This window comes from Gymnoscopelus braueri (genome assembly GCF_963280865.1).
Source record: "Gymnoscopelus braueri genome assembly, chromosome: 7".
In the NCBI taxonomy this organism is placed as follows: domain Eukaryota; kingdom Metazoa; phylum Chordata; class Actinopteri; order Myctophiformes; family Myctophidae; genus Gymnoscopelus; species Gymnoscopelus braueri.
Genome location: NC_137608.1, coordinates 31,770,496 through 31,794,755, shown reverse-complemented (window position 1 = coordinate 31,794,755; position 24,260 = coordinate 31,770,496). Strand labels below are relative to the sequence as shown.

The 24,260-nt window shown below is 40.1% G+C and overlaps 2 protein-coding genes across 4 annotated transcripts in view; one reads left to right on the top strand and one right to left on the bottom strand.

The window, feature by feature from the left end:
* Nucleotides 1-1,491: 1,491 nt before the first annotated feature.
* Nucleotides 1,492-7,140, bottom strand: slc2a11b (solute carrier family 2 member 11b; the record flags this gene model as incomplete). Its single annotated transcript, XM_080433572.1, has 12 exons — nucleotides 1,492-1,674; nucleotides 1,849-1,976; nucleotides 2,080-2,155; nucleotides 2,299-2,400; nucleotides 2,574-2,684; nucleotides 2,879-3,066; nucleotides 3,494-3,642; nucleotides 3,761-3,890; nucleotides 4,079-4,203; nucleotides 4,316-4,476; nucleotides 4,792-4,890; nucleotides 7,102-7,140. 12 exons carry the CDS (start codon nucleotides 7,138-7,140, stop codon nucleotides 1,492-1,494), a joined length of 1,491 nt encoding a protein of 496 aa, XP_080289698.1.
* Nucleotides 7,141-9,841: 2,701 nt separating this feature from the next.
* Nucleotides 9,842-24,260, top strand: part of LOC308089645 (uncharacterized protein) — a 14,576-nt gene continuing 157 nt past the window's right edge. The window contains exons 1-13 of one of the 3 annotated variants that reach the window (XM_080434501.1): nucleotides 9,842-9,964; nucleotides 11,356-11,467; nucleotides 12,222-12,315; nucleotides 13,168-13,222; nucleotides 16,957-17,097; nucleotides 17,393-17,553; nucleotides 17,678-17,776; nucleotides 18,619-18,764; nucleotides 19,136-19,307; nucleotides 20,176-20,288; nucleotides 20,626-20,713; nucleotides 20,980-21,039; nucleotides 23,017-24,260. The exon at nucleotides 23,017-24,260 is cut by the window's right edge and continues 157 nt beyond it. In XM_080434501.1, the coding sequence (XP_080290627.1) occupies nucleotides 9,853-9,964; nucleotides 11,356-11,467; nucleotides 12,222-12,315; nucleotides 13,168-13,222; nucleotides 16,957-17,097; nucleotides 17,393-17,553; nucleotides 17,678-17,776; nucleotides 18,619-18,764; nucleotides 19,136-19,307; nucleotides 20,176-20,288; nucleotides 20,626-20,713; nucleotides 20,980-21,033 (1,347 nt within the window). In that variant the 5' untranslated portion in view covers nucleotides 9,842-9,852 and the 3' untranslated portion in view covers nucleotides 21,034-21,039; nucleotides 23,017-24,260. Of the gene's footprint in view, nucleotides 9,965-11,355; nucleotides 11,468-12,221; nucleotides 12,316-13,167; nucleotides 13,223-16,956; nucleotides 17,098-17,392; nucleotides 17,554-17,677; nucleotides 17,777-18,618; nucleotides 18,765-19,135; nucleotides 19,308-20,175; nucleotides 20,289-20,625; nucleotides 20,714-20,979 lie in introns of all 3 variants that reach the window. The other 2 variants (XM_080434500.1, XM_080434502.1) reach the window with 2 other exon arrangements.

Sequence of the window (24,260 nt, the reverse complement as noted above, 5' to 3'; positions counted from 1 at the left end):
TAGCCTACTTCATAAAGTCCAATTAGAATCAGCAGCATTGCTTGCCAGAATGATTATGTTGCATTCATGCCACGTGGGAACTGGGAAATGTTTGATGCACTGCATTCAAGTTTCTGATCTACTTCTTATCTCAGAGTCAGAGTGTTCAAGTGGTTGAGGTCAAAGCTAAATGGAATGCCTTTTCTAGTTATAGGGGAGACTGGAGTCAAAAGTAACAGGGGGCAAATGTAACACACTCAATAATTCTAATCAGAAACAAGCTAGAGGGATGAGACTTCTTCTGCACATGTTCAGTAGGGTCCTCTCTCTGCCTATGGAAGGGTAGAATGATCATTTCATCTCAGCAGAACAGATTTTGAGGTGCATAAGTACATTTTTGAATGTACAGTATTTTCCCTCTGCTGGCTAAAGTTTAGATGACAGCTAATTTAAATTTAGATGAATTGTATTTCTAAGTTATTGGTCACAAATTAACGTTAACAGCCTATGATAATCTGGGTGTTTCTAGCTAGAATATGGGATTTCATCATGGCTGTCTGATCGAGGGCAATTGTAACACAGTGACCGGGGTCAATTGTAACGATGTGTTACAATGCAAGCAGATTTTTTTTGTCTGGGATTGCATACTTTTATGATAGATTTGATAGAACATATTTCACTAAAGTTCAAAGTAAAAAATACTTTTAAATAAAAAATAGACATACACTAAAAAAACTGAATTGAAAAATAAAATAATTTGAATAAAAAAATAAATGTAATTATATATATAAAATATAGTAACAATATTAAATTGTAAAAAATACATATTACTTAGTGATAGCTTAGCTTTTATTTGAGATATAGTGTGTTAATATGACTTCTTTTTACAGTGTTACAATTGCCCCCGTCACAGGGGCAATTGTAACACTCTTATTGCATTAAAAATATATTTTAGTCTTGTCCTTACTAGTGAAAGCTTATGAATGGTATTATTAATTAGGGCACATAGTAGCACATAGCACATGTTTCTTATAACGAAAGATGACTTGTATATTTCAAGTATTCTGTGAATTATGAAAGTAAATAGCGTTACTTTTGACCCCGGTCTCCTCTTCTAACAGAAACAGTCTGCTTATTTGCGTATAATATTGTTATATTCTAATTCAAACCTTTAACTATAAACATTGGCATGATGCTTCTGGTGTTGTGACTTCACATCACAACATCTCAGAGGGGAACCGGAACGTTCACCTCAAAACACATCTATTGTCTATCTAATTTACTGTAATGTCTGGGGCACAACTATTGAACAAAAACAAAAAACAAACAAGCAAACAAACAAACAAAAAAAGCCTGACACACATTAATTGACCAACCATGGGCAAAATCCGAACATGCTGACTTGTGATTCAGACTGTGAGACTAGTGTTCACCTGATAATTGAGGCAGCAGATTATTCTTCATCACAGGCATACATTTGCATAGTTTGTATCCATGAGTTGTATTTCATTGTCAACTGTGCGGTCCTTGGTTCATCTCTACATAATCGTGTATAATCCTGTCTTTCTTTTGGAATTCATTGTGGATTTGTAGAAAAGTCTTGTTCTTGGTTTCAGGAACAACAAAGAATATGTAGATTCCCACAAACAGGCAAATGAACAAGAAAACCAGGAAACAGTACTGCTGCAGTCCAGTCTGTGGAGACAGAACATAATACTATTTTAGATGAGCTTCATCAAACAGTTCAACTTTCTGTTTCCTGGTAACCTCCTTTAACTTCTGAGCTGTACCAAGTATGCAACCCAACATTAGTTAGAAGATAAAGATATACTACTATGCCATCATGAATATTGTGGCATAGGGACCTACCACAATAAATGGGAAGATCATGCCTATGAAGAAGAAGCTGAACCAGTTCACAGAACCTGAAATCATGTATGCAGCAGGGCGCGTGGTTTGTGTGAATAATTCTGTGTTCAAGATGGTAGTCACGCCACCTTCAGGGCAAAAGGAACAACATAAGAGGTCTCAGTTAAATAGCTGCTGTTGACAGAATTTGAAGAACAATGGGTGAAAAATAAGGATTTTTTGATGAGTTACCTGGTCCTAAACCAAAACTTAGGATAAAAGCAAAAACACACGCCATACTTATGTAAGGTACAATTGGGCTGGATTCCTGCAGGGAAACACAGGAAAGAATTCTGTTAACTTGACACATTTTATACTTAATAAAAACAGCATAGTAAAAAAAAAAAAAAAAAGGATCATGTGCTTCATGTAGGCTACAGTTTAGAACTACATTTTAAGCTATTCAATTACCTGAAAGGTGAGGCTCACAGTGAATAAAATGCAGCAGATACTCATCAGAGTATACCCTCCCAAGATGAGCACTTTCCTTCCCAAACGCTCAATGAGCATACCCTATCGAAAACACATAACACGTCACGTGACCACAGGATTAGAAGAGAGCATAATAAAGAGAAGCATAAGTATGCTTGCAATGTATGACACGCAACACTGTTGCACTACAGTATGTCCAGCACATGGAACCGATATGGAATGATATAGTTGGAAACAGTATCTCACATACTTACACAGGTTAAAGCAGTGATGCATTCACAGGCACCGGTGCCTACTGTTGCGTATGGTATTCTTTCATCTGGAATGCCAGATTGTTTGAACACATAATCTGCATAGAAATAAATCTGCAGAGAAGTAGAGACAAGAACACAAAATAAAAAGAACATACTTCATGACATGTGCTGTACAAAGAAAATCCATTATGATTTTAGACATCTGAATATCGATTATCAGTATGCAAATGTCTTCTTATTTTTTGCGTCTGGATTAGAATCATCATTGTGAGAAAGTAAGAGTTTTAGTGGACAACTGGACATACAGCATTGATGCCATTAAGCTGCTGTGCAGCGTTGATCAGGATGATGGTGACAAGCTGCCAGCGCAGACTGCGGTCACTGAACAGTTCCCATGGTTTCTTGGCTTTGACCCCTAGTGCGGCAATCCTCTCTCTCTCCATATCCTCCATTTCGCCATCATAGTTGCCTGCCCCGTGTAATTGCTTCAGGGCTACAGTCGGGGAAACACAAGACATGTGAATAATCACATTGTCGCGTGACACACAGTCATAGTGTATTCCATTTGTTCTGCGCACATGACAGATTCACCTGACAGATCAACCTGAGTAGGCTCCCTCTACAAACCTCCACAGTGTGTTTTGATGTCAGCTCAAGACAACTTCTTACGCATTATCATGGTATATGCTTGAATATCTATCCATTCTCCTCAATTCATGTTTCTGTCTCTGACTATCTGAGATAATACAAGACTCTCTTTGCCTATTCAACCATGCAGTCATGTGCACCATGTGAAATCAAGATTTGCAGTGCATTGCTGAACTTTAATCTGTCAACGTTAAATCAATATTTGTGTATATATTTTCATTGATATTCAAGTTTTACTAAGAAGTACAAGAGCAGTTTTTATGCCACATTACCTTTTCTGCATCCAACATCATCCCCCCTGTCAATCAATAGGTAGCGTGGGCTCTCTGGGAAGAAGGGCAAGATCAAAAGCTGCAGGAATGCTGGGATACAAGTTGTGGAGAGCAGAATGGGCCAGTGTTCCTCATTACCCAGTAGCTCCCTGTGAATTCACATGAATAATATGTCAATAGCAATGTGAATCAATGAAACAAACATACGGTATATAACTTATTGGGAAGTTTCTATGGTCTTTAAAAACAAACTATTTCAGTTCTCACTTGAGACCCATTACTTGACCAGTAAAGATCCCACCGGTGATGAAAATGGAGGTACCCATTGCCATGGCTCCACGAAGAGCTGTTGGTGCTATTTCCCCTAAATAAAGAGGCTGAACACATACACCAATTCCTGCCAAAGAGAAAAGTTTTAAAATCAAGTGTTTCTCTCAAGTGTTTGGCATAGGTGTATTTTCTCATCATCTTTGATATCATCAACCATCATATGGTTCTTTAGTTTATCTGACATAAAGAGATATACTGTAGGTGTATAAAGCTAGGTATAAGCCTGCAAGAAGAGAGTATTTCTGAAATATTCACCTGCATTTAGGCCTGAGATAAAACGTCCAACTATGAGTAGTTCAAACGCTCCTGTGTGGTAGCTCCCGACAACTAGCAGTGCCGCGAGTATAGCCAATAAATTATTGCCCAGCATTGCTCCTTTTCTGCAACAGAGATCATATACAAAGGAGGAATAAAGCTTTATTTCAAAGGCACAAATTGGTAAAAAAAATTATAATAATAACAATTTATAAACCATTAAAAAAAATGTCATACCTCCCATACTTAATGGACAATACTCCACCAATACTTGTTCCACAAAACCCTCCTAATGTGAATATAGACACAATAGTGGACCACAGTAGTGTGAGAGCGTGCTCTGAGATGGTAGTCTCATAACGTTCTTGCCAGGTGTGGTTGATGAAATTCTGCACAGACTGGAGTAAGGAAAAATATCAATGTGTAACAGTTGGACTGAAATAATGAGCTGTTCTTATGGTATACAATTTGAGATTGTATTGCTACACTAACAATACATATTTTCTGTGGAATATATATACATTTGGGAGGGGTCTGTGTGTGAAATGACAAGAAGGGTGGGGGCATGTGGTATGTGCCTTAACCACTTGGCCATCGGTGTGCCCCCCCCCCCCCCCCCCATTGATTATTCCTAAGCATAAATAACATAGAGGCCTATAAGATATAATATAGGCAGTCTCCTACAGTGATTGACAGCCAAATAGGGCCATTACCTGAGTGGGTGCATTGATGACCGAAACGTTATAACCATACTGAAAGGCCCCTCCAATACCAGCAGCACCAGCAGCCATTAGAAGTGATTTATTTGGCAACTGCAACCAAAACACAATGAGAATTCAACAAACAACTGTCACCCTAATATTAATAATAGTATTAATAATAAATACAAAGTTTATATTTAATAATTAGTAATTAGAAAACTAAACAATACAGCTGAGTTTAACGTAAAAGCTATGAGAAGGTAAAGAGCTATGGACATAAAATGGGTTTATTTAAATTACAGATGAAAGAAATAGGTTTTCAACTTCTTTAAAACACTAAGAGATCTTGTCATTCTGAAATCAGGGTATTTCCTAAAGTAGAGGCATAGCAGCAGAAGGTTGTCTCACCAGTGATTTTGCCAAATGCTTTGAGAACATCTAAAATTAAGACTCAAGTATTTTGTCTGGAACATAAAATTAAAGGGAGTGTGTGACAAATAAAAGAGCTTTAAACTCAAATCTAAGCCAGTGCCGTATTGCCAGAACTGGAGTAATATGATCACTCGTCTTAGTTAAAATTCTTGCCGCAGAATTCTGAATTACAGTAATCTTCGTATAGATTTCTTCGGTAAACCAGTAAAAGAAAATGAGTTACAGTAATCCAACCGGCTTATAATAAAAGCATGTATTGGCATATTTGAGATTTAAAAAAGGTATAATTTTGGCTAAGTTCCTGAGATGAAAAATGGCTATGCTTGTGACCTTGTTAAAATGGAAATGACAATTTAGATCAGAACTTAAAGTCACACCCAGGTCTGTAACCTCTGTTTTGATCTGTTTAGCCAGACACCTGGAATGTATAGCATGCATAATCATGACCAGTATTCTACACTGGAGGTATCCAGGAATCGTATGTGAGGCTGAGTAACTTAACTGTTTATTAGTCTACTAAATAGCCTACATTATTGACAGTATTTCCCCCCCCCATTAATACATTTAATCCTGGGATACATACCTTAAATGCCCTTTTAGGTTCTCTGGTGCTTAAAAGTAAAGGTTGGTATTCATCTCTATTTTCTCTCCAGAATTTTTCCATGATTAATTTCTTTAACTTATATATTCTTCTATTTAAATCCATGTCTCTCAATTCTCTCACAGAAGCACAACGCTCTCTTCACAACCTTCTCATCTTAAACAGGAAGCCCTCTAAGAATGATACGCTTTACAGAATCGTAAATATACTGTAGCAAATACAATTGATGAGTTGTCTCATGCGTGACCCAGTGGGAGTGTAAAAACCAAAAGGCGGGGTAGACTAGACAAGAGAATGTAGTGATGCTTGTTGAAGGGTACCTTACTGTACGGCATAATCATCTCTCACTTAATTTCAGTTACTACTACAATTCTTGATATGTTAAGCATCTATTGTGAGCAATCCAAATCTGTCAAAATCGATAATCATATGTATTTTTAGTCTTGATGCTAGTTAATCATGTTTAGTTTTTTTAAGCAGCAAGACATTGAGCTAAGCAGCTACAGGGAAATCAATACGCCTATGGTTAGTGTATTGGGGACAGGAGAACTTCACATGAAGATCGTAAGAATTTGTAATGGTGTGTGTGTGTGTGTGTGTGTGTGTGTGTGTGTGTGTGTGTGTGTGTGTGTGTGTGTGTGTGTGTGTGTGTGTGTGTGTGTGTGTGTGTGTGTGTGTGTGTGTGTGTGTGTGTGTGTGTGTGAGAGGAGCAGTGGTCTCATAGTGACATAGAAGTATTGCTTGAACTACACCCTGGCAGTAAACTAATGTTGCACTGGCCTCTACAGGTTGAAACTTCCAACTGGGTTAGTTGAACGTTTGTCACTTAAGGGTGTATTTATTCTTTAAGGTCCCCTGGCTGGCATCCCACTGATTTATCCAGTTTTCATGACAAAGGACCAACTCAGTTACATGGAGCATCAACTGCAATGCTTGGCTAGAAACTATAGATACCTGTCAATTGCAAGTAAGCTCACTATCTTGCAAGCAAAGAGTTGCATCAAGAGTGTAGTGTCAATAAGTCCTATACTTATAAGGCACTACATGGTTGCCAGGCTAAAAAGAAGTTTCGACGTGCGCTCAAGAACTTAATTTCAAACTGTCCACTTAGTTCAAAAAGGGTTTATTCACCGTCACTGTCAGCATACAAAACATAAAATAAAACTTAAACTTAAATGCACGGGAAAAATAGCCCACCCGTTCTCTCAAACACAGTCTAAAACTGTGTGCCTCTGCCACAAGCAACCGCCTGCGCTTGATTGCAGACTGGCCTAAGTATCCAGACACACCTTGAACTTGACCGCGCCCAGCAGACGCAGTGACGTCATAGAAAATACTTTATTTTTTAGCAAAACTAAACAATAAAAGCCTGGAGATCGAGGCTAAAATGGCTCTAACAAAGAGTATTGACTTTTATCTTATAGACAATGTTGAGGGCTTTAGTTCAAGGTTCAAAGTTCAAGATGTTTTTTATTGTTGTGTCTTTTGTATGGGCACATACATAAAAGTAAAAATGTGTTTGTTCTGTTTCAAGGAAAATGAACAAAAAGGAATAATCAAGAAGGAGAAAGTTTTGACTGTTGTCATAGCGCTCTTAAGGTGCTTTTTCTTTTATTCTAAATTTTTATCCCACGATTTTGTAACCTATTTCTTCACCCAGTGCCAATTTCCTAAGCATGTAATCCTGTGCGCTACTCTCCCTCTGCCAGCCTGGGGAGAGCCCCTAACAGAGCTCATGCTTCCTTCAATGCATGAGGAGTAAGCTGCTTCTTATCACCTGACAGGGGGGAGTTTCCCTGGTAGGATGTAGTGTGTGGAAGGAACACGTTATTCCAACCAGTTCCTTTCCCCTCCATCCAGGAGGGAGGCAGTATAGAGACCAGGATTACTGCATGTTTTTTGTGAGGGTACCTACCCTAGTGGATACGGGGAGAACATGCAAACCCACACAGAAAGGCCCTTTTGCCAACCCAAACTATAGGGTATGGGCACTGATGACGCGGAGGAGAGAACACGCCTCCAGTGCCCAGAGCTTCCCCGGCGGGAATCGAACCCAGGACCTTCTAGCTGTGAGGCGACAGCGCTACTGACTGCGCCACTGCGCTAGGGTGCTTAAAGAGATAGTTCACCCAAAAAACAAACAAAAAATCTATCGATTAGTCACCCCATGTTTTTTGACGTTTTTGTCGCATTACTAAGTCAATAATTTGATAACCAGCGGACCAGTAGGCAGCGGTTCCGGTAGGAGACACAAAGGAGACTCTTTGTGTCTCCTATCGGAACCGCATGCCGAATTGCCGATCATCAAATTATTGGCTTATGAATGCGACAAAAACAGAAAAATATCCATGAATTCAAATCTCCATGGGGTGACTAATCAATATGAAAAAAGTAATTTCTGGGGTGAACTATCCCTTTAAGGTTCTTACTCCTAGGTTATAAACATCTATTATAAATGTCTGTGGGAATATAAAAGCTGCAAAGTGACCTGTGCTGGTGTCCTTGGCATTGTTCAATACACATGATGCCTCTGACCCCGGACAAGCCACTTTCCCCATCAATTTTATTTACTTTTTCAAAAGTGAACCCGACCTTTAGCCTATACCACATAGACTACAGACTGTTACGACTTGCAAGAATTGCAAGTCAATTGAAAATATATCATAGGCTATCTGCAGTTTGACAATGAAACTGCTGACGCTGCAGTTCTTTCTGTCTCTTCGCATCAAAACAGATGCTATTTAGATTTTCTCGTGAGATTTTGATTTTGAAAAACAGAGCAGGAGCTCATCTTTCCAACTAGAACAAATAATGAAACACACTGCAGGGACATGTTTAAACCCCACTACTCCCCTTATAGTACAGTGGGTTAACTCAGCAAATCGTGCACTTTTTGTAAGAAGCATGACATTTTCAGCATAATTAGTAAATAATATAACATTCATTTTCAGAAGGGGAGGGAAGTCAGATTTGACCTCTGAGGACCGTGAGAGGTCAAATCCAAAATGGCCGCTAGTCCAACTTAAGTTTGGAACCAAACACAGTAGAACAATGTTTAAAGTATCATTTCCAACTAAATAGGGGATGCCTTTTCATTTGGTGATACTTTCGAGATCACCAGATTTCAAGGAAATGCATTTAGGTCGAGGTCAAGGTAAAAATGTGCCCAAAAAAATTGTGCAATGATTTCCTCAGAATCAACAAATGGCAGTGTAACAAACATGGGTGTCTTATGGGCGACACATCTGAAGGGGTTTAGACAATTAATTAATTAACATTCCTCTATCAGAGGGCAAGGAACTTTATGCAACCAATGGAAGGCCAGGACCTTACCCTCTCATCATTAGTCAGTCACCAACCTGGTTGTAAGAATGGACACTCTCGACCTATGAGGCTCACATTAAAGAACTCCTTCCACAGCCTCAGGAATATTGCCAAAAACCATGTCCCACACTCACGCTGTCAGATGCTGACAAGCTTCCACACCTCTGTCTCCTAAAGTCTGGAGTACTGCAATGCACTTCCCATCGGGACCCCTAGCAAGAGCTTCCAGAAGCTCCAATGCATTTAGAACAGCACTGTTAGGATATAAGAGTGTTAGGACACACACACACACACACACACACACACACACACACACACACACACACACACACACACACACACACACACACACACACACACACACACATTATATTTACCTGACAGGCTCTTGTTATATTTCATTCATGTTGGCCCATGTTATTTTAGGGAGGACTCAGTCTGATATTGATATACACTCTTTTGTGTGTGACATTCCTCCGTGGTGACGTTAATTCAATTGCTATAATAAAAAACAACCATAACGTGTCATACTCTCACTGTGTCAAATAAAAATGTTTTGAATTAATTCCACGACAAACCTTGAAGTATCCTTTATGATCATTTGGGCCTCCGGGGGGCGCCACATCTTCACACGAAGAGCTTGGTGCAACACTATAACTCTTCCCCCGATCGTTTTGAGATTGCAGAACAGGTACTAGTCGGTCCTTCTTTCCACAATGTCGGGCAGAAAGCCCCGGTCGGTGGCAAACCCTCTGGAATCTGCGATCACCACACCCAGTGAGCGAATTCTGAAAGAATGCCACAATTTGTATGTGGACAGCAAAAACGGTAAATAGCACTATGTGGATTATGATTCAACTAACGTTCTGCAATCATGAAGCAAACGAAACCATGCAGTTGCGATGTTATGTAAGGTTACAAACTATCCAGCAAGACCCATTCTAAAGTTTACGCGAACGCAAAAGTGATAAGTTACATTATTGTGAAGTGATCTACAGTAACGGTTAAAAACGACATGCTGCCTTCTGTCATTGTTGTCTGTTAACATTGCGTTGACCCTATATATCTAATCCTTGCGACTCTAGCCGTTTACCCTGGGGTCGCTACTGCAGGCACCGCCTGTGTTCCCATGCACTGGCATATTGAACATTACTGCAAGGTTCTGCCTGTTTACATGAAGCAGGGGTCTTCAACGTTTTTCAGGCCGAGGACCCCCTATAGCTGAGACTATAGAGAGATGAAGCAGGGAAATTCAGGGACCCCCCCCCCCCCCCCCCCACTACATTGTTTACAATTGTGTAGCAGATTAAACTTTTTCATGGTTTTGATACCATGGCTTCATTGACTGTCATCAGTGTTGTGTAAATTCTGTTATGTTTTTGTTAATTTCAGAAATGTAACCACTTAAACCTTCGATACTTAGTACTTGATTTGCTCCTTTCCCCCTACACCAAACCTCTTTGCCGAAAATAACCGACCTACACAAGCGCACAATGTCTCCCAGTTGTAGATCTGCTATTGTCTGCTAATGTTCCCCTCAGAATAGGGATGCTAGGGTTCAAGCTGTAAAAAAAAAAAAACAGCCTATCACACAAAGGTTTGGCGAACCCCCTATAACCCTGAGGACCCCCGGACCCCCTGTTGAAGACCCATGCAGTTTGTATTCGAGTTTAGACTATGAGGAAGTACCGCTAAACACAGGCAGACATTCTTCATGCAAACATTATGCTTTCATACATACAGCTACGTTAATTTTTAGATAGCCATACGTTCACTGTCCATGGTGTTTTGTCATGAAGGAAGATATGGCTGAAGAAGATCAGAGTACAGGCATTTACCCAATGTTCCTCATTTATTGTTAAACATTCACTGTTCTGTTTCACAACAACACTACTCCACCATCTGGCATGCAGCTGCTTTAGTGTTTTTCGTACCAATCAACACACAGCAGAGGAACGTATTTGGTCAGATTATACCAAATTGCCAATAAAGCCCCTTTGAATTGAATTGAATTGAATTATAGATGGTAGGGTAGTACAAACTGGTTGGATTCGATTTTGTGAAAAGATGAGGCAAAGAGCTGATTGAGTAATTTGACTTGACAGTGTTGAATGCTGCAGTTGAATACCAAGGGGCAAGTGTCCCTGCAGTTAAGCACCACATGCTATGCTGCCCTTAACGTGTGTGTGTGTGTGTGTGTGTGTGTGTGTGTTGCATAGGCTTGGTGAAGATTGCCAGCAGCCTGGGTGTCCGTCTCCTACCTCCTAGAAAGAAGATCATAGTAATGATATTGGGGAATCATTCTGCAGGAAAGAGTTCCTTCATCAACTGGTAATAAAGTTCATTATCATTATTATGAAGTGATGCTATTACCAGGCTGCCATTACACACACACACACACACACACACACACACACACACACACACACACACACACACACACACACACAAAAGAGTTGGTCAACTTTGTGCTGCTGCTACCCTAGACAGGCTCCCTCATAAAAGAGATATTGTATCTCAATGGTATTTTTCTCCTGTGTATATAAAGGTTAGATAAATCAAAAATTAAGAATTAACTGAATGAGAAAGAATATCATCTAGACACATGAATGATTGCTTTGAACGTTTTATTACAACATTATGAAATGATAATGCATATACAAAGTTGATTTCAAACCCAGGAAAGCATAGCAATACATTTCTTCTTGTTTCCTGCCATCTATGGCACACAGAAAAGGCTAGCCCAATTTGTAGTTTGGCTGTCTATCCTGAAAATGTGAGCGACAAAGTATACATCTGATGCCTCTTGTGGCTCATATGGGTAAGCACAATAAAAGCATATGAAGTATCGGTAATGCTTAATTTATACTGCCTTGTATGACAGTGTCACACGCCAAAAATACAAGCTCACATTGCAGATCTGCTCATTTAGGCGCGCTACACTGTTGTACGACAAATTATAAATCAGACTTTAGCGAGTGGATATTGCAGAGGTGTAAATGTTAGGTAAGTCTCCTCAAGAGCCTGCAATTAAACTGGCTTGAAATTGTCTCCTTCCTTAATTTAAATCTTCATGTTATTTCAGGTATGCTGAAGAACATATACAGAAAACAGGGGTTGCCATTGAAACGCAGGGGTTTACCTTCATTACAAGTGGCCGTAAAAGAGAATCGTTGACGGTAAGAAGAGCCTTTAGCCTCCTGAAGCTTCGCAAACTGTCACAACTGTACTTAGTGTTCACCCTGTGAGGTTTGTAAGCCCAAGCCTTACAATCACAGCATCAAAATAATAGTTATTTAGAGAGAACCATGATGCAGTAAAAGTAACTACATGGCAATAGTCTTGTATGAAAGCTTGTAGGAAGGCAATTTTGTAATTATTATTTCGTTTTTCTAGCTGTTAATTTGTCTGAACTATTATTCTCTATACCCCCATCAGTATTTTATATATTCAGAAAACTATTTTCTGTAGGAAGGAACCATATCTTAGCAGAATCAAAATGGTTGGTAAACAGATACATTGGAAGCCTGTGTGTATGAAAGGCACTCCCTCTCACAGTAGCGATGTCTCACTGCATGCCGCTCCTACGAGGGGCTGGGTTACACACACACACACACACACACACACACACACACACACACACACACACACACACACACACACACACACACACTCATTGACTCTCACATCGCACACAGCATCTCTGCAGTACTACATATACTAAGCAGGCTGGGGAACAATCTCTCTCCCTGTCTTCCTTTCTCATTTTCCTTTGCCTTTCTTTCTCTACCCTCCTTTGTGTGTGGAAGAGATGAAGATGAATAAGATAATTACAGAGAAGGACTGTACTGGAAGGATTATTGGCTATATACAGGAAGAGCTCAAAGCAGGCACCACAACAGAGCACCTGACAACGGGTTTTATGATGTGCAAAGACGAGAGAAGATTCAGCTCTAACTGGCTGCTCACTCCAGAAAACCATAAATATAATCTGTCACTTGTTATTTCTCTCCCTGTTTTCTCTTCCACAGGGGAATGCAACGCTGCATCTCTACCCTCACTTCAGACCACTCCTTGAGTTCAAAGGTAAGGCGCTCCCCTTATTTTGAAATTCTGTCTGTGATTCTAGAAATCAGAAAATCTTAATTTTCACCACTTAAAAGCTGCCATGAACATCATTAGAAATGATTCACTATTGTGCATCTTTGTAATAGTAGCATTGATATTGGTATTCGAGGCAACACACAGGCCTTTCCAGCCTATCCACCTGTTACTCAAAGCCATATCGGTATTCTTAAATGGATGTTTTAGTGTACATACATTTTGTCTCAACATGTAGCGTCTATGATATTGCTAGCCTGACTCATACAGTACCATCACACAACACAACAGAGCTGTTGTTTCAACTCATGTCTTATGTAGCTAGTCACTGTTGCGACTCCCTGGCTTTGGTATGGTTTCTGCCCAATGATGGTTTCGGCCTTGAAATTAGAAGTGACTACAAAGCATTAACTTTAATGCTTATGCTCCCAAAACAATCCAAATGGGTGTTCATCACTGTCGTTATCAACAGATTCAGCATGACGTTCACTCTGCCTGAAAAGGTTATCAGTTCTTGTGTTGTAGAATCTGTTGTAACAGTACCAACAACAAGTTGGGTACAAGGAATGGCAGTATGACAGAAATAATCAATAGGTGATGAATGGAATTGAGAGGTGCAGCCAACGATCCTTAGTGAACAACAGAAATAACGTTCTGCTGTATCATCCATGATTATCTCATGGGTGAAACTGTTGGAGCTGCACCAAAGCTCATACCTGGTGCATGTTACAGACTTAAGGATTTACGTTTAGGTTTGAATCACTGAATCAAATTATACTTCTATTATTCACTGTAGCTGCAGTAGAGGCAGATATGGACTTGGTAGCTGCTCCATTTGTTCATTCAACTCTAGAGGTATTAAAATCTAGTATACAACTGCATCTGATAGTCTATCCCACTAAAGAAATGTTCTTGTGAGCTACTTGTGATATCCAGCTGCTGTTGTCCAGAGCTCACGACTGTCTTGGTGATTTGAGCTAGAGTTTCCGTGCTTCACCTTGATGACTAATGCTCAATACTGAGTCATAGCTTCAGAGTGCACCAGGTTTATCACTTCATTACAAATCAGGCACAGACTCCACATTCACATGTACTCACTGTCTCACGCCAATGTCATGCAAATCTGTATATTTATATGCTAACATATAAAGGAAAGAGACATAATTGGTGAACTATTCATTCGCAATTTTATCTTTGTTAGTAGTGTCTATGTTGTCCAGCATGTGGTTGGTGTGGTCCAGCTGTACACTGGGTCGGTGGTGAATGAAAAATGCTTGAGTAGGAACTCTGGGTGTGCCTGCCTGGATGAAGTATCCGCGTGGAGGGGGCTGCACTGTACTGTATGTCGTCTATACATTGACAGTATGTAGATAGTGAGGGTTCACTGGGTGCGGAGTGCACACGGTATGGCGTGTGAGTCACACGCCCCATCGACAGCAGTGCAGTGGAGTCAGGAGGAGCTACTGAGAAATGTCACAGCCATTAGAGCCTGCACAGACTAGAGCACAGCGCCGACAGCAGCTCCACGCCACAGGCCTTTACCTCACCCACGGAACGGATCTGGCCTGGAATCCAGCTGCATCACTGGCCCGCTGCCTCTGGAAATACTACATTAGATATACTGTACCTGTTTGCCAGTCATGCTGGCTGAGGATGACTCAGCAGAAAAGAATACATCTAATATCTTTATCCAGTGGGAGTTGCTGCTGATTGTGCAGTTTGTTTGTTGCGTGTTGCAGTCCGAGGCATGTATGATGTTGTTTGTGCATGTTTGGTGTAAAGGCTGTATATACTATATATATATATATATATATATATATATATATATATATATATATATATATATATATATATATATATATATATATATGTATATGTATGTGTTTATATAGAGAGTGAAAGGCAGAGAGAGGGAGAGAGAGAAAATTCTTATTCATCAACTTAGTTGTCAAGAAAGAGTTTAGAACGTCTGCTCTGTTGGAATTGACTAATGCCTGCTATCATCCTTAGTCAAATGATTAATTCTGGTTTAAAGTGACATGCATAGATGTGATTTGTATGCGATGTGTTTGCATTTGCTATGCTTAGTTTTTAGCCAACAAGTTCTTTTTTAGTCTTTGTCAATGCAGCATTATTTCAGCCTTTGCCCTTTTCCTCGTGCACAGGATCTCCTGTTCAGCCTTCTCAGTTACTCTGTCTAGAGGGACTCTGTACGCTCTAGTCACGCTTGGCTCCTATTCACCTTTAGCCACTTTTTTGGGGCATGTCATTATAGGTGAAAATCTTCAGAAATATATATATATCAATATATATATATATATTTTTGTAAAACTTAAAAAAATTGCTGATCTACTAGATCACAACACGTCGAACCGTGACCTGTTGTGAGGTTGTAGATCAGCTATTTTCACTGTTTGTCGTACGATAAATTATATACATGTAGAGCATATGTGATTTCGGCAGGCATACAAGGCTTTCTTCTATGTATTACATATTGATAAATATGTCCATAATCTGCCTCGTTTGTGATGTTTTTAGCACTTGTAGATGTGTGTTTTTGAGCACCCCTGATCAATAGCTTCTGTGGACTGAATTAAAAGTACATGTACTGTTACTATATAAGCATTAAGCATTCTGTTATAGGAGTTCCACAGTTGGCATTTCAGCTTTAGGTAAGAGTTTTCAATTTATAGGAAAGATAGGGGAACACCCTTTTGAACCAAGGTGTGGATTTGGAGACAGATATATTGGTAGTGAGGCCATGCTGATAATAGAACCATAGGGGAATGCTAATGTGTCACAGTGGCTGAGGCTGTGGTCGCAGCAGCACAAGGGTGTGATTTGTACTAACACCTGCCCCTTGCCATGAAATACCCCCAGTGTCATCTCGGGCCTCTATCTGCATGCGTGTGTGTGTGTGTTTGTGTGTATTGAGTGAGGGTGGGGGAGTTGGGCTTGGGGAGGGCGGTGGTGGTTTCTCAACGGTCATCCTGTTCAGCTGCTCAAAGAGATGCGGGCTGTGTGGATGTGTGTCAGTGTGGAGCCGACTTCAGGGGACTCATGCGCCGGTGTTTGTGGAATAGTGCGACCTCACAGTGCGTTGCTTCACAGTCGTTCTTCACTGGCTAGCTTTATGTCCCACGCCCCACACTAAAGCTGCCAGTTGAAGAGCTGTTGTGTGTAACCATGACAACAGACCTCTCTCCGCAGAGAGGATGGTGGGAGAAGTCAGACCCTATGAACTGTTTCATGTCAGGTAGTTTGATCTGTGAGGGCGTGGACACCAGGGGTGTTGGCCTTTTGGGGATTTTCATCGTAGCTTACGGAGCAAGCTCCAAATGTGCATTAGTGCCCATAATCAAAATACAAACATAGAGTTGTATAAACTGGACCAATATTTATTTGTAATAATTGACAAATTCTCATTTAAAAAGTAGAAGAGTTGACAGTATTCCTTGCCATCCCTGCTACTGGCCTCTTTCAGCTCTCATAGTATTGACTGCACTGCGGCTTCCAGTAACAAATAAACCAGTCATTGGCGGTGACAACCTTCAGCAGGGCTTCAACATGTTATTTATCACCCTGAATCATACTGAAGTGGGGTACCCTACACAGTATATCTCTCTCACCCTACACAGTACATTCCTCAGTGTTAATATAATGTTGAGCATTTTACTGTGCATAGAGAGAACTGCATACACAGAATCTGTATACCCTAGGTGTTTTGGACTACCTGTCGTCTGAGATCTCGACCTCCAAACAGAAGAAGTTCAGCCTGGTGACATTTGTGGACACGCCCGGTTTGGTGGACGGGGACATGGTCTACCCCTTTGATGTGAACAGCGCCATCACCTGGTTTGGTAAGGCTTTATCGTTCAACTTCTTTCCTAATTCCAGTGTATCTGCTCAAGAGGCATAAACTGGTGATTGATTTCTGTCTCATCTAATGTACAGTATATACTTCTATATTAACTAAAAACTGGGCTTTATTTATAGTTTTCAGTAGAGACAGACAGGAAACAGGGAGAGAGAGATGGGGATAGACATGCAGCAAAGATCGTTGGGAACGGGACTCGAACCCGCGATGCGCTGTCAGTCTACATTGGAGCCTAGGTGCCCGGACCTAATGAATAATCTCTTCCCATCTCTGTGCAGGGGAGCAGGCAGACCTGATTTTCGTGTTCTTTGACCCCATGGGCCAGGCGCTGTGCAAACGAACACTCAACATTGTGGAGAAATTGAGTGAGACGTGTGCAGACAAGCTGTTGTTCTACCTCAGCAAGGCAGATCAGGCTGGGAAAGAAACAGACAGACAAGTGGGTTTGCCCGATATGTGCCTATAGTCTGCTGAACCTTTTCTAGGCCCCGCTTTTTATTTTGAACTGTTTGGATTGAGATCCAATGTAATGAATAAACCAGGCTGTGCTCTTTTATTTACAGAGGGTGATGATGCAAATAGTCCAGGAACTGTGTCGTCGTCCGGGCCTCAACAAATGTGGTTTTGAGATGCCCACAATATACATCCCTAATCCACAGAAGGTAAAACTGCAGGCTTACTGTACATCCTTATTATTTATAATTACGGGGGAAGTAAGGAGTCACAAGGAGAATTATATAAATTATAACTGCAACAAATGCTGCCGACAACGCATGTCTACTCCCAACGTTTCTTCGCCTGCATCACATGCCGTTCACGTGACCATTAGAACATATATGTTTTGTGTTTTAGCCTCTAATTCTATTAGCTACAGTATACACATGTGATGATGACAATAACTAGTTGCTATTCATATGCTATTTTCTTTATACTTTTTTTGGTAGGATTTAAAGTTGTTGAGTATATTTCAGTAGAGTCAGCCTCAAGTGTGTACGCATCTTTAAATTGGGTCTGAATTTAAGGTTCTTTGCTATCCTTGGTGTTGAATGGCCATTGATTATCTTGGAAAATAATCTATCCACTTCAGCTTGTCACTGTACTGTGGATAGCCAAGAACAGTATGAATCATTTGTAATATGATTGCTGGGTGAGTTACACACTGTCTCAGGGGGAGCAGGGGTTGTAAACCATGGCCTTTGATCAGCCATCTTTGACAATGTCAGCCCTGGTCCAGAGTAATTGCTCTGCCGTCCCCTGATCAATGGCCGCGAGGCTGTGCTCTGCATGGTGTATGCCTCCTATGTAATGTATTTTCGCAGAGAGTGCAGCTTCACGTCCTGCGAAGTGCACATGGCTGTCAGTCAATATTCCCATAGGATTTGTGGAAGAACTTTCGTTTTTTTCCACCTTAGGGTGCACATCAAATTTGCAGAGTCATTCCATCAAACAAACCATTATATTCAGCCATTCCAGTGTGTGTATAAGCAAAAATTTTCCTGTTTAGCCAAGCCGCTGTGTGAACCAGATTGATGGGGTGTGTCAGACCATTGAGAAGACCATCAACCAGGCAGTTCAGAAGACTCTGAATCAGCTGGAGAAGGACTGTGATGTCATCTGTTCAACCATTAGCAACAGACTTGCCCAAGACAGGTAGGCCACTTAACAATCATGTATCAGTGTTATCCCTCATATTAAAACCCTAAAAGCCCACAACGTGCAAGCTTGTAGATCGGCTTCTTTCTGTGACAAGATTTGGTGTAGAGGGGGAAAAAACAGAGATCCAAGCACTGAGCCAACTCGGGTCAAGTTTACGAAGTAGGCTATAGAGGTTTCAAGTGGTTAATGTATCATCTTAATGTATCATCTTAATGTGTCATCTTTCTGTGTACTGTATACCAGACGTATGTTTCATTATACACAGGATGCAGTAAACTTTCTGAAAGCATGATCCAATGCCCTGAATTGTCCATGTTACTTTGTTGATTGCACTTTATATTAATTCCCTCTCTTAATCCACACAGGGCAGATGTCAGCTACAACAAAAGTGTTCGTCTTCACTCCTTCCTGTGTGGAGCTCTGGGCGTATTTCTTCCCTTCCTCTTCATCCTCAGCTTCATCGTGAACACCTTCTCCAAAGAGACACTAGATGAACTTTTTGGAGAAGGGCTGTCCAGGATCCTCTCAGCCTCCACGGTATGCATGTGACCCCTATAATGCCTACACTGGACCCTCGCAGGCCCAGTTTTACACTCCCAGATTTAAATGAACACTCAGAATTTTGCAGCCTCTTATCCTATTCTCACTATGTCCTGTTTTCAACATTGTTAAAGTTGTACAATGCAGAATCACAAATAACGATTTTTAGCAAGCTCTGCTGGTCACTACCGTCACTGCATACAATTTCCCTAGTCCTCGATTACCTTCACCGGAAGCCGGAAGCGTTTCAAAAAGCGATCTTTTAATTGTTTTATACTATCTACGGATCGTTTCTCTTAGCCAGTGGAGCATTAGTTACCATGAGCTGTGCTTTCTTTTTCTGTTCTTTTTCGATCTTCCAATCCTACATTATCTTAAAATCAGCGTGAGGTTCCTTTTTGTTAATAGCGCGGTAGTTCCTGGCCAAACAGGAAACCGTTGCGGTAGTTCCTGAGGACGTCGGCCACGACGTCATGACGTTGGCCAGGAACGTCATTTTCCCGGGAAAGTCCCCCCCGTACACGTTCAATAGAAAATATATAAATAAAAGGCTTCCGGGGGTGAAATTCACGGAGTGGGTGTTGTGAAACTTTTGCCACTCGGAAAAGATATACAATTTAACTTTAGTTTTGTTGAAAACGTTACCTAGTATTACTTTAACAGTTTGCCGTTGGCTGAATACATTTACTATGTATCTCTTGAGAGTCTGGTGATATTACAGTTCATCATGGCAATTTGTAGCGAACGACTGCTGAGGAACATGCATGATGGGGTTTTGCCTCATGATAGTGGACATCACTGGACAATATTTTGCATAGGCCATAATCCCTGTGATTTATTGTGTATATTGTTTGTGTCTCACCAGGGAATAATGGTGTATCTGTGGGACCTGATCCCAGAAGACGGACAAGTATTGTTTCTAATCATCTTTGGAAGTTTTTGCTACCTCCTGCTATTCCTAGCCAAGTATTTTGCACGGTAGGCAAAATTACATATCCCTACATTTTACCCTACCATACCCTCACAGGGTAAGATAATGTGGGCAATGTCAGTTTTACTTCTAGAGACTAGAAAATCGCATTATAAAGTACAGCATTTACAATTTCCACTTCAATATGGTGTATTGGTTAGAACACAAGCATTCTCTCACACACACACACACACACACACACACACACACACACACACACACACACACACACACACACACACACACACACACACACACACACACACACACACACGAATATGGTAGTATTTGTTATTATTTATCTATTTTATTAATGATAGTTGATGTGATGTTTTTCTTTCTTAGCCAAGGGAATAAGACCCTGACAAAGAAGGAGAGGAGGAGTCTGGCAGAATACAATGATTACATTCAGGACGTGGTCAGAGACAAGAAGGTTAGTGTCCTTTTATTGTTTTAATCTCGTAGTTTTTTGCTCACCAAATGTAGCTGAAGATCATAGTTTTTCTTTTGCTTAATGTCTGTCGTATGGTGGTGTCGCTTGCCAAAAATAGACGATTTACAAGCTCGCAAGGCGCCGTGATGTGTTGTGAGCTTGTAGATCGGCTACTTTCGGCGAGTGACACCATAGTACGAGTATAAATGAAGCATATGTTGTAATATTTGAGCCACAGAACTAACATTGTACATTTTAATCAACAGGGTAAATTGTATGAATGGTATCTGCAGCAGTGTGCAGCTGAATATGACTTCTAACCATGGGTAAGCCGTTGAAAGTTTACATACATCAGAATTGGTGATTTCTCAAAATGACACTGCCTCTGTTTGCCACTGGGCATTTTTCAATGGGAGCCACGGGAGGTTTTGATCAGGTAATTATCACCTGCGTGATAAGCTTTAATCTTCCCAATTAAGTGCTCCCTCATGATCTTTGACAAATTGTAATACAGTGATGAGCTTTAATCTTCTCATTTATGTGATCTCTCATGATCTGTGATAAAAATGTAATGCAGTTTAATGCCGTTATCATCTCAGAAGCAATTTAATTATGCATATGCAATTAAAAGTGCCTTTACTGTTAAGCACAGGATAAACTATGCTTATACTAATTTGAGAAATATCCTTATGTTAATTTTGTTTTTCAGTTTTTATTAAGCCATAGTGTTTCTGTTGGAAACTTAACTGTTTACATCTAGATCTTGTTCTTACTGACTTGTAACTGGCTCCCGTTAGCAGAAAAACTCACAATATTTTATAGTTGTTGTTTTTTACCTCCTCTGTTCAGCCAAATCTGTCACTTTATCTTTACAAAATACCAGAATGTGTAGTACTTAATTTTATATTTGTATTCTGAATATTATTATTTTATTCTAAAATAATCAATACTGCAGCATAGAATGTTAGATATATGCATTTCCTTGAAGTTTCTCAGCAAAACTAATTAGGTGTCATCATCCATGCCATGATGTCCAGAAGTTCTCCCATGACTCCTAGGGCCCTATTTTGCGCGTCTTAAGTACCAGGTCTTATGACTTAACTCTTTCACTGCCAGAATAAATGAATCACCCACTGCCAGCGATCTTTCAATTTTCTTACCTTTTCAAGTAGTCACAGAATATGTATCTCCAGTATGATCGATCCCCTGATGGTTGCTAATCACGGGGGGTTTCACTGTGGCGATTTCTTTTTTTAATGTCATCGCGACCCCCTCTTCGCTTGTTATAGGCCGTTGACAATAGCATGTCTCGTCAAAAATACATAGTAAAACACAGGCCTGGAGGTGTGGCCAATACTGCCTCACTATTTTGAGTGGCCAAACAGCATTGGGCACGTCTCCAGGTCTTAAGTTAAGTCATAAGTCATAGGGGCGGCCATAGCTGAGTGGTTAGTGAGCCCGCCTAGGGAACCAGCTGGCCCTGGTTGCCCCAGGTTCGATTCCAGGCTATCCCAGCATATGTGCCGATGATATGAAATTTGTCCCTGAGCAAGACTCTTAACCCCAATTGCTCACAGGTTCTCATTGGAAACAAGACCGCAAGGACTTTCATGAACGACCTGTTAAAAGGAATTATCCTTATAAGACCTGGTTCTTAAGATGCGCAAAATAGGGCCCCTATAGTGTTAAAACAATATATCCCATTTGATCCCTGTAATGTGATATGGTATGTTACCAGATATTTCTTTAGTGCATTGTCCTACAAAACATTATAGTCAAATGAGAAACATTTTTAGATTGCTGTCTACCAATAATTGGAATGTCTTCATGTATTCATGTAGCACAATGTTAATAGTTCTGTTCAACTAGTGAGAATTGGTTCATCAACTGTGAACTCGTCCAGTGCACTGATGTGTGTACACTATTTACTTTGTTGTGTGTCAAATTAAGTAGTGAAAATAGCCAATCTACAGCTGGTAGATCTGCTATTTTTGCCTAATGTTCGCTTATTTTAGCTTAATGTCCGTCTATTATGACATGCCAAGAAGAGGGACGCTAGGGTTCATATGGTTAATTTGCTTTTGAGTGTACAATGGACCCGTAAGTGTCCATTTGTACATTCTTACAGTTAAATTAACTTTTATACAGAACCCTTATGCCCTACAGTGTATTACTTGGGATTAGGGTTGGGGTCAGTGTTATTATTGCAATACAAACTCTCTATTCTATCACCTTAGCTGCAATACCACATAATGCCTTGACTCCAGTGTTTGTAGATAAGATATATTTATTTCTCTCAAAAGGTATCGTTGGGGTCGTTTTGTTTTACCCAAATCAGGAAAAGAAATCCCTATTTGGGCTCTTCGCAATATTGCTGTGAATGCTGTCAGTTTCTATTGTGTATTGTGTCTGTTATGTCTTAATGTAGGATGGGTTCTTTCTATTTTTGTCTTTATTTAAATTGACTGTTTCAATAAGTTTGTTTGTGTGTGAATTTATCTATTGTGTGTAATAGTTTTTTAAATAGATTTTAGATTTTTACGTATGGTACAATGTCTTCTCAATAGTAGAAATCTTGTAATCCAGTGACCCTGTACCCTGTCACATCTTTCAAGATTAAATATTTTGTAATGACTCGTGTGTGTGTGTGTGTGTGTGTGTGTGTGTGTGTGTGTGTGTGTGCAAACAAGATTTAACTGTGGATGAAAAATACCCTACACTTAAGTCATTGTTGAAGACTTTTATTTCAAAGTTTTAGTTATAAAAATACCATTCCAAGGCTCTCTGTAGGAAGAACAATGCTTTTTAAAATGTTTGACTTATATCTTAAGCATAATTCATACTTGTAGGTTGTACAGCAGTGTTGCTCACCGAAAATAACACCTGGAGAGCGATGCTGTTGCATGACAAAATTCTAAATCAGGCTCAAGTCTCAAGTGTTTTGGAATCGTCAATGTACCAATGAGATGGAATCAAGCTTCTTTTATACCGCTAAGTACATTGCAAGCTATTTTGAATGAAAATGAGAAAACCAGTGAAAATACAATAATTGGCATAGATATGAAAAGCAACAAATTAATTTCTTTTTGCAAGAAGACTAACCCCGATATATCCCCAGGCCACAAACCTCAGTTCCCTGAGTTAGTAACAAAGAACATCCCTATGGAGATGACAGCTATCAAAAATAACCTTCAGCAACTAATGCGTTTCATCCAAAGAAGCAACATCTATTTGTTAGAAAATTCATACTTCCATTATCCAAGCACTAACATATAATCAAACTTACAGTAGAATTTAATTTGTGCAATCTACTAGCAAGGCAACATAGGTCACCAATAAAAAGAGGTATGTTGCAACCCTTAACCACTTAAGCCCTATTTTCAAATATGTTCAATTATTTTTAATAGCTGAGTTGTGAGCTTGTAGATCTATTTCCAAAAACATACAACATTTTTGGGGAAAATGTGTACATTGCCCAAAATTGGGATGCCAGGGTTAAAGTGGTTAAATGGAATTTGTTAGGTTTAAAGCTGTGTTTATACACTAT